The sequence below is a fragment of the Amyelois transitella genome, chromosome 11 (assembly GCF_032362555.1).
Source record: "Amyelois transitella isolate CPQ chromosome 11, ilAmyTran1.1, whole genome shotgun sequence".
Taxonomy (NCBI): Eukaryota; Metazoa; Arthropoda; class Insecta; order Lepidoptera; family Pyralidae; genus Amyelois; species Amyelois transitella.
The window spans coordinates 6,997,784-7,007,828 of record NC_083514.1 but is presented as its reverse complement, the minus strand read 5'-3'; the positions used below and the strand labels follow the sequence as shown (position 1 = coordinate 7,007,828).

Below are 10,045 nucleotides of genomic sequence, written 5' to 3'. Positions count from 1 at the left end.
GATGCCATAGCATTTTTCGGTGCAGTCGGATAAAATTTATTGTCAAATTCAAATTTATATTTGCATGTAACTGATCGTCATAAATATTAACTCTTTCGGATATTGCAAACATTTATATAGTAGACATACCTACTATATGAAACTAACAAACTTATTAATACTTAGTGTCTTAATGTAATTTACTAGCTGTACCGGCAAACGTTGTTTTGCCACTTACAATTCACAATAATTTTTTAATCACTAAGGGGTATGATAAATAGATGTTGCCCGATTCTCAGACCTACTCAATATACTCACAAAATTTCATGAGAATCGGTCAAGAAGCCGTTTCGGAGGAGTACGGGAACGAACATTGTGGCACGAGAATTTTATATATAAGATGTAATTGGGTACTAAAGATTTGTTTAAACCTATCTATTGCACAAATAACATTTCTTGTGTACTAATAATCTCTTATAATTCTAATTCTAATTATTTATTTTTTAATTCTTTAAAAAAAAGGTTACAAAATGAAAATATAACACAGCTGTAAAAACATTAAAATATTCGTACTGATAGTTTTGCAAAAGCAAAGACTAATTTTTTTTAGTAAAGTGAGCGAGAAAGAAGTTTAGTTCAGCAGAACAACTTCCTGACATCTAGGGGCAAATTACCTGTACATTATACATTTGTATGTATTTAATAAGTTTAAATGGTTTCACTAGATGTCGGTATATATTATTATTAGTTTTGCTATTCGATACTAGATGGCGCTAATAAATTATATTTTAATTAAAAAATTTAAATTAAGTATAGCAACACTCATGTTATAAAAGTGTTCTCTCTTTTAGAAAATGCTTTCATTTGATTGGTCAGTCAAGAAGGAAGCTGTCTTCTATTCGTTCATGATGACTGACATCCGCTCCGCCATTTTGCAGCTGCGCCGCAACTGTCGTCGTAGGTTATCGGCCGGCGAATAAAATTTCAATCAAGCCGCTTTGCGGCAATCCGCTTCTAATTTTTAAAGGTTAGTGTGTAATATTGTTTAACTTACCAATGACGTTTCTAAATAACTTTTATTTGCACTAGGTATCTCCACAGAAGGTCAATATCTTTTGTGGTCGTTTTATCGGTGCTAAATTAATTTATGCTCACCCATTCGAAAACACAAAACAATTCTGTTTTCGTTAGTTACGAGCTTTACATGCTTAATACTGATAGCTAGGAAATTTTAATGTTATATCTGTATATGTACTAAGTACTCTTTTATTGTTTTAGGCGAGGCTCTCAAAATGCATCTCTACAGTTTGACCCTTCAAGGGTCAACATGCATCACGCATGCCGTCCACGGAAACTTCTCTGGCACGAAGCAGCAGGAAATTATAATATCACGAGGCAAGACATTGGAGTTGCTTCGTCCCGACCCCAATACCGGCAAGGTGCATACCTTGATGAAAGTGGAAATCTTCGGGATCATACGTTCTATGATGTCCTTCCGTCTCACCGGTGGAACTAAAGGTAGATAACCAAAATAACTACATTTGAAGCTATTTTAAAACCACGTGGGGGGCTACTGACGCCCATAGAATAACCTAAAACAGGACTTACTGTTTCTAGGATTTTTATCTGTTGTGAATGAAAAGTCAATCTATAGATATTATGACTACTGCATCGTCTTGCTCCATGTTTCCACATTTTGAGTTGCATGGCATAACTAGATGCATAGACTATCATGCCAGCGCGTCGCTCTTGGCACTTTTGTGAGTGCCGAGTTGTATCTAGCATTGGCACAGTTTGGATTAAAATTTACAGAAGAATATATATAAACTGTAATCTCAATTATAATGTAAGTCATCTTTTTTCAGATTATATTGTTATTGGGTCTGACTCTGGACGCATTGTCATTATGGAGTATATTCCCGCTAAGAACATTTTGGAGAAAGTTCATCAAGAGACATTTGGCAAATCAGGATGCCGAAGGATAGTACCTGGGCAATATTTGGCCATTGACCCTAAAGGTAGAGCCGTAATGATAGGTATGTTAACATATTTTTCATATTTTTACTAGTTTTAGCATGATACTTCCCTCCCGTGGGGAATATGTCACTTGAAAGTCTAACTTTGCCAAATTTCATGAAAATCTGTCCATTAGTTTTTTGAGTTTATTCCATAATTGTACTAAATCTCTTATGTTGATCATAAAAAATTTGAAGGCACATTGAGTATGAAACAAAAGTAATTTATTTTCAAGATACCTAGTCAGTTAGAAGTACCTAGTCATTAGTAATAAACCAGTTTACTTTTTAGGTGCAATTGAAAAACAAAAACTTGTTTACATATTGAACAGAGATGCGGAGGCTAGACTCACAATCTCATCACCTCTTGAAGCTCACAAGTCCAACACATTGGTTTACCACATGGTGGGTGTTGATGTGGGCTTTGAAAACCCCATGTTTGCTTGTCTTGAGATAGACTATGAAGAGGCTGATACTGATCCCTCTGGTAAGATTATAATTTTTTATGACATTAATATGAAATTTTAAATTTTTTGTACTTAATGATTTTTTGAGGTCCGTGTTTCCGAGTGGCAGTGACGCCAAATCCTCTTTGTATGAACTACTAAATATGAAATATAAGGACCTTAATAGTTTGTTGATATCACTAATATTACATTTCTCCTAGGTGAGGCTGCCCAAAAAACACAGCAGACCTTGACATTCTACGAGCTAGACTTGGGTCTCAATCATGTAGTCAGAAAATACTCTGAACCTCTTGAAGAGCATGCTAATTTTTTGATCACCGTACCTGGTGGCAATGATGGACCTTCAGGAGTACTTATTTGTTCTGAGAACTACCTAACTTACAAGAATTTGGGTGACCAACATGACATCAGGTGTCCTATACCCCGCCGGCGGAATGACCTGGATGACCCTGAAAGAGGCATGATCTTTGTCTGCTCTGCCACCCACAAAACTAAGTCTATGTTTTTCTTTTTGGCACAAACTGAACAGGGAGATATATTCAAAATAACCATTGAAACTGATGATGACATGGTGACAGAAATCAAACTGAAATATTTTGACACAGTACCAGTTGCCACATCCATGTGTGTTTTGAAAACTGGTTTCCTGTTTGTGGCCTGCGAGTTTGGTAACCAGTAAGTATTTTGCATAATAAGATACTGTAATGCATGTAAGCCTGTGTGTAAGAATTATTTCCTACTCACTTTATATTTGAAACATGCTATAGAAGTAATCTCTGAACCAAGGTCCTCCCTTGTGTATGAGGGGAGTGCACACTGATGAGGGATGCACAAAATAAAAACAAAACAAATATTTTAAGCTTACTCATGTGGCTTGTATACAATTTTGAAAATAGATCTTTTCTTTAAAACCATTTAAAAATATTTTTCTTATTTCAGTTTCCTGTATCAAATTGCTCATCTGGGAGATGAAGATGATGAACCAGAGTTCAGCTCTGCCATGCCTTTAGAAGAAGGAGATACATTCTTCTTTGCACCAAGGCCCTTGAGAAATTTGGTTTTGGTTGATGAACTAGATTCACTGTCACCAATATTAGGTAATGCTACTGTTGTGTACTTTTATATTCAATCGATAATAGAACAGAGATGATAGATGTTCAAATGAAAACCCTACAAATTAAAAGTCCTATGTTTATTACAGCCTGCCATGTAGCAGATTTGGCTGGAGAAGATACACCCCAGGTATATTTAGCCTGTGGACGCGGGCCCAGATCTTCCATCAGGGCATTGAGACATGGACTCGAAGTGGCAGAGATGGCTGTATCAGAGTTGCCTGGCTCCCCTAATGCTGTGTGGACTGTCCGCAGGCACAAAGATGGTAAGTGTATACAAGACTAATAGAACCAGTAGGCACAATATATTTTTTGGTTTCTTTACAAACATATAGTAAGGTGGAAGCAAAATTAAAAATGGACAACCCAGAAACACGTTACTAGTTGAATAAGGGCAGCTATATGTTCAGGAAAAGTTGGAGCATAATGATTATAAACTTTTGGTCCGTGTTGCTGACATGTCGTGACGTCACAATAACCACCTATGAATGCTCCTCTTTATCAACAAGTTATTAATAAAACCCTGGTTGTTTGTCATACATAAACACCAGTGGTTTTTCTTTTCAGAATCTTCCATCCGGCGATGAACACATTGAGATGGTTACGACAATAACACAGGTAGGCATCGAGACTCAATATTTCTACACACTGGATGCTGACAGCAGGGAATTTGTTTTAATGTGGACTGTTAGGGCCTATTTTACCTTCATGTTTTTCTCTTGGTTGCAGAGGAATATGATTCTTACATCATTGTGTCATTCGTAAACGCCACGCTCGTGCTCTCTATCGGTGAGACAGTCGAGGAAGTCACGGACTCTGGGTTCTTGGGGACGACGCCCACCCTGAGCTGTCACGCTCTCGGAAACGATGCTTTGGTGCAAGTGTACCCGGACGGCATCCGACACATCCGCGCCGACAAGCGGGTAAACGAGTGGAAGGCGCCGGGAAAGAAATCCATCGTAAAATGCGCCGTCAATCAAAGACAAGTAGTGATAGCATTGACTGGTGGTGAACTTGTCTATTTTGAAATGGATCCTGTAAGTAGGATTTTATTTCATTTTTTTACCCAATCCGACGTATTGCTTGAAGATGCCTTCGGGCGCCTTCAAGCGATGGTGTGGTGTAGCTGCCGCATGCAGTGATGTGCCCACGACGTCGCAGATCATACCGGGCTCCCCTTGCGGTCGAGCTCGGGCTCGGCATATTCCATAGCCAAGCTGGAGTCGCTCAGACTGTGAAGGCGGCAAAACCATGTCGTGAACAACAAACGTTAAATTTGCAATAATTTGTCTAAAATTGTGTAATAAAATTTGCTAATCAAAAATTATTTTCAGACTGGACAACTCAATGAATACACAGAAAGAAAAAAGCTGTCGTCTGATGTATCGTGTATGGCGTTAGGTTCTGTAGCTACTGGAGAACAGAGGGCATGGTTTTTAGCTGTAGGCTTGAATGACAACACTGTCAGAATCATCTCTTTAGATCCATCGGTAAGCATTGTTTCATGTATAGAGATACAATTTCAATAAGAGTATTGAAAACTTTGAAGTTAAGGTTTTATGATGATAAAAGGACACCACTGAATCATATTGATTATAAAAACCCAAAAATGCGTTATTCTCAAACATACTGATACAACATAATCAGGTTTCAATTGGACACCTTGTAAAAATAATTAGTGCTAAAGATTTTATAAATATTACAGGATTGCCTATCACCACGATCAATGCAAGCCCTGCCTGCCGGTGCAGAATCTTTATGTATTGTTGAACAACCTTTCGAATCCGGCGCGAAATCAGCCTTGCATCTTAACATTGGCTTGAGCAATGGCGTGTTGCTGAGAACTACGCTAGATTCTGTCAGTGGCGACCTAGCGGATACTAGAACAAGGTTTGTAGTCTACCTTTTTGAAATAAACATACTAAGTAAAATGGCAAATTTTCCAATGATGTCAACCTTTTCGCTCCGTGTTTCATCTGAAATACATTGACGATTAATTAACCAGATCTGAGGTAAAAAATTCAATTAAGTAATTTAAATAGTTCTCTTTAAATGTTTCACAGAAATTTCTACCTTGTTTCAGATATCTTGGCTCAAGGCCTGTGAAATTGTTCAAAGTCAGGGTGCAAGGAACAGAAGCAGTGTTAGCTGTGTCCTCCCGAACATGGCTTGGTTACCATTATCAAAATCGTTTCCATCTTACTCCTCTGTCATATGAATGTCTGGAGTATGCTGCAGGATTTAGTTCAGGTTTGTAATTTATTGCATCTTGTTTTATTATTTTTAATAGACTCCTAAATGGGATTTTCCAAACATCCAAATAAATTATTTTATATACCGACGTGTTGCTTGAAGATGCCTTCGGGCGCCTTCAAGCGATGGTGTGGTGTAGCTGCCGCATGCAGTGATGTGCCCACGACGTCGCAGATCATACCGGGCTCCCCTTGCGGTCGAGCTCGGGCTCGGCATATTCCATAGCCAAGCTGGAGTCGTTCAGACTGTGAAGGCGGCAAAACCATGTCGTGAACAAACAAAACTATTACAACTCTGTCGAGCATAGTGTGCAAAAAAGATGTTACTGCTCCGACATGATGAGACGTGACGAAATACAACACTACGCAATCAAGCCTAATGGGTACTTATTTTCTTTTTTACAGAACAATGTGCTGAAGGTATAGTCGCTATTTCATCAAACACGCTGAGAATTCTAGCCCTAGAAAAACTGGGTGCAGTGTTCAACCAGACATACTTGCCACTAGAGTACACCCCTAGAAAATTCGTGATAAATTCAGACAACAATCATATTATTATTTTGGAGACTGACCACAATTCTTACACTGAAGAAATGAAAAAACAAAGAAGGTAAATAAAACAGTAGCCTCAGCTGGCATAAATGTTGTTTACCAACTAGTCCTTAAGATACAAATTTTAAATTGTTCGAAGTAATTGTACCTAAATGATAATATTTCATTCATAAAAGTTATTAATGATGACAAAAAGACACATTTCCTGAATCTTTCTGTTGATACCCCTGCAGTCCTGATTTATATATAAATTACCCAGATAGTGTTCCCCGTGAATTTGTCACCATACTAAATTGTTTTTCTTTTTCTAGGGTTCAAATGGCACAAGAAATGCGCGAAGCGGCCGCGGGCGGTGGGCCAGAAGAGCAACAACTTGCTAACGAAATGGCTGATGCTTTCCTTTCTGATATATTACCAGAAAATTTATTTTCATCACCTAAAGCTGGAGCAGGTATGTTATCCTTATTAATTTTGATGCAATGGCCACATTCTCTGGACAAGAGCGGCGTACGTCATTGAACACACTGACTCTAATCGGATGTGGCTATACAAATATCCCTGCGTTAATCCCAGATGATCTTATGTAAGTCATTTGATTCAAGCATGGGAGACATTTTTATAGTTATTGAATAATGGGGCATACAGACTACTTTCTAAAAGTATTATAAGCTTCTAAACCTTTAAAATAGGCGATTAACCATCTGTACTCCGGCAAAACTAAAAAGCAGATATACACTATATCTGTTAATAAGAAATTTTGAAAATTCCAAAAGAGCAAATCTGAAGCAACATTTATAAATAGATAATTGTTTTAGGTATGTGGGCGTCACAAATCCGCGTGGTAGACATGGGCATCGGCGGCGGGCAGCCCAGCACTCTGTTCAAGTTGCCGCTGGAGCAGAACGAGGCGGCCGTGTCCATGTGCCTCGTCCGCTGGGCCGCGCACGGGGAACACGCCAGGCCGCATCTCGTCGTAGGAGTCGCGAAAGACGCCATTTTGTCGCCTAGATCCTGCACGGAAGGAAGTTTACATGTGTATAAGGTAAGTCTAGGCTAAATATTTAAGACTAACATTAAGTAAAACATTAACTATTACTTTAACAAAGAGTGTATTTGTAACAATTCTGTTCTTTTTTTTATGCGAAATCTGTCTTGGTTCTAGATATATGGCAGCACAGGAAAATTGGAGTTGGTTCACAAAACTCCAATAGATGAATACCCTGGTGCGCTGGCAACGTTCAACGGTAAACTAGTGGCAGGAGTCGGCCGCATGTTGCGTCTCTACGACATCGGGCGGCGGAAACTGCTGCGGAAATGTGAAAACAGGCACATTCCCAACCTCATTGCAGACATCAAAACCATTGGACAGAGAATCTTCGTATCGGACGTTCAGGAATCAGTATTATGTGTCAAGTACAAAAAGAGAGAAAATCAATTGATTATCTTTGCAGACGACACAAATCCAAGATGGATTACAAACACGACTATTTTAGATTACGACACTATAGCAATGGCTGACAAGTTTGGTAACATTGCCATCATGAGACTGCCTCAGTCTATATCTGATGATGTTGATGAGGATCCTACAGGAAACAAAGCTCTATGGGACAGAGGTGAGAACAATTTTATTACCATTTATATACCAATGTAATACAATATTCAATGATGATACTAATTTACACATGCTAGACTTATGATAATCAATGATTCTACTTTATAATCTGATATACATTAGCTTATAAGCTCATTTTTTTTTAATAAATTTATTAACATATATTTACAGGTTTGCTCAACGGGGCGTCGCAAAAAGGGGAAATAGTTGTTAACTTCCACATTGGTGAGACAGTGACTTCATTACAAAGGGCGACGCTGATTCCTGGTGGATCTGAAGCTCTTTTGTACGCGACGGTCAGCGGCTCTCTCGGAGTAATGCTTCCGTTCACATCGAGGGAAGACCACGATTTCTTCCAACATTTGGAAATGCACATGAGAAGTGAAAATCCGCCGCTGTGTGGGCGCGACCACTTGTCGTTTAGAAGTTACTATTACCCAGTCAAGGTGAGTAATATTTGGGTACAATTTTTTTTACCTCATTCAGGTCATATTCTCCTTCATCCCTGCAAGCGTCAGTGGGCAGAGCACATACTGTATAGTACAGATAAATACCAATTGAGTAGAAAAAGTCAAATTATTGTAGGCCGCTTCATTCAGGCTTCCATCTAATAAAATGGTCTAGGAAGATGCTAGATGCAAGCCACTTGCAAATTCCAATTGGTCATTGATAGATATGGACTCATTACTTGGAAAACATGATTCAATTCATGCATTTGAACCGCGTCGTTCAGCAAATACTCTCACTGGCCTGTCGAAGCGATTGCACTACGCGCGAACTTCGTTTACAGCGGTCCGCAGGTCAACAGCGCGTCTTGCCGGCGTTACTCTGAAATCTGCCTTAGAAACCGTGTTATGACTCCAGCAGTAAGTCAACAGGCCGCCTCCCTAGCGGGCTGTGTTACACTGCTGGCAGAGCAGGCGCGCGTGAGGCGGCTCGTGCGCGGCCGTTGTGGTCGCCGCGAGCTGCCGCGCGAGCCGCGCCGCGTTCCCGAGAGTCGGGGGCGTCTATAGCGCTCCCGTAGTAAGCGGAACGAACAAATTATTTCATAGATCACAATCTTGATTAACAAGGAGTTCATCAATTGTCACTTACGTGAAACTATTCAAATTTATTCCTATTTATCCTTATTTAAAAGGACAGTGCATATGCGCTAAAGTATTTAGTTTACGCAGCAGCGCGGCAGACATCTTACTGGCCGGGTCGACATTTGAGGCGATTCCTTATCGAAAGACGATGAAAATACTAAGACTACCGTATCAATCTTAACACGAGTGTTGTTTTTTGTTACAGAATGTGATAGATGGTGATCTCTGCGAGCAGTTTAACTCCTTGGACACAGATAAGCAAAAAGCAATCGCTGGCGACTTGGAAAGAACGCCGGCAGAAGTGTCAAAGAAACTAGAAGACATAAGAACCAGATATGCATTTTAGAGATAAAACAATAATTGTTCTAAGATAAGAAATAAATTAATGAATGAAATACCAAAATCTGTTTGCTTTCACATTCCTGTCTACGTTTTCATCGAAATCTATAAGTAGGTTGTTTAGCAGTCTTAAACATACAGCGAACCTAGCATAGCATATACTCCTGGATAGGTTTACCTTAAAAACTAGTTGTCCATATCAGTTGCTCCTCGAGGAAATCGTGTCCTTTTTCCGTTGAACAGGCTTGAACTGCAGTGATATGCGAATTAAATTTTATACCTACTTACTGAATGTGACCTAGGTATCAATCGGTCTTGACTTGCCTCTGTCTACCACGCAAGGGATACAGACGTGACAATATGTCTGTTTATAAATTTTAGTTAAAACTCCTTTATCACTCACTGCTGATAACACTACTATCGTAAATGCACAAAGCATTTCTTCCCTAAGATTGTGAAGATACTGAGGAAAACACCGTTTGTCGTATATGAGCGCTTGATAAAATGAAATGGCCAAAATCGGAAATGCGTTTGACGCGTGGCGCTCAAAAGGTTTAAATATACTAGAGTATTTTTTGTTCCATGATCTTTGAAAGAATCGAATATGGTCTAGTAATGAAGCTCGAAAA

At 39.2% G+C, this 10,045-nt stretch overlaps 1 protein-coding gene and 1 long non-coding RNA gene across 3 annotated transcripts; one reads left to right on the top strand and one right to left on the bottom strand.

The window, feature by feature from the left end:
• The first annotated feature begins 838 nt into the window (after window positions 1-838).
• Window positions 839-9,480, top strand: LOC106135124 (splicing factor 3B subunit 3). 2 transcript variants are annotated; one of them, XM_013335326.2, is made up of 17 exons: window positions 839-1,006; window positions 1,258-1,497; window positions 1,845-2,015; window positions 2,287-2,481; window positions 2,662-3,136; window positions 3,401-3,558; window positions 3,663-3,839; window positions 4,303-4,610; window positions 4,908-5,063; window positions 5,279-5,463; window positions 5,657-5,823; window positions 6,231-6,435; window positions 6,689-6,828; window positions 7,193-7,419; window positions 7,540-7,990; window positions 8,161-8,435; window positions 9,283-9,480. In XM_013335326.2, exons 2-17 carry the CDS (start codon window positions 1,272-1,274, stop codon window positions 9,421-9,423), a joined length of 3,657 nt encoding a protein of 1,218 aa, XP_013190780.1. In that variant the 5' UTR covers window positions 839-1,006; window positions 1,258-1,271; the 3' UTR covers window positions 9,424-9,480. The 2 variants fall into 2 exon arrangements, with proteins under 2 accessions (XP_013190780.1, XP_013190781.1); XM_013335327.2 differs by lacking the exons at window positions 4,908-5,063; window positions 5,279-5,463; window positions 5,657-5,823; ... (4 more) ...; window positions 8,161-8,435; window positions 9,283-9,480 and adding an exon at window positions 4,141-4,191 and having other exon boundaries at window positions 4,303-4,440.
• On the bottom strand, window positions 3,862-6,234 carry LOC132902236 (uncharacterized). Its single transcript, XR_009657063.1, has 2 exons — window positions 5,912-6,234; window positions 3,862-5,549 (listed from the first exon to the last, which is right to left on the bottom strand). It is a non-coding gene; the product is annotated as an uncharacterized LOC132902236 (long non-coding RNA).
• Window positions 9,481-10,045: the final 565 nt, after the last annotated feature.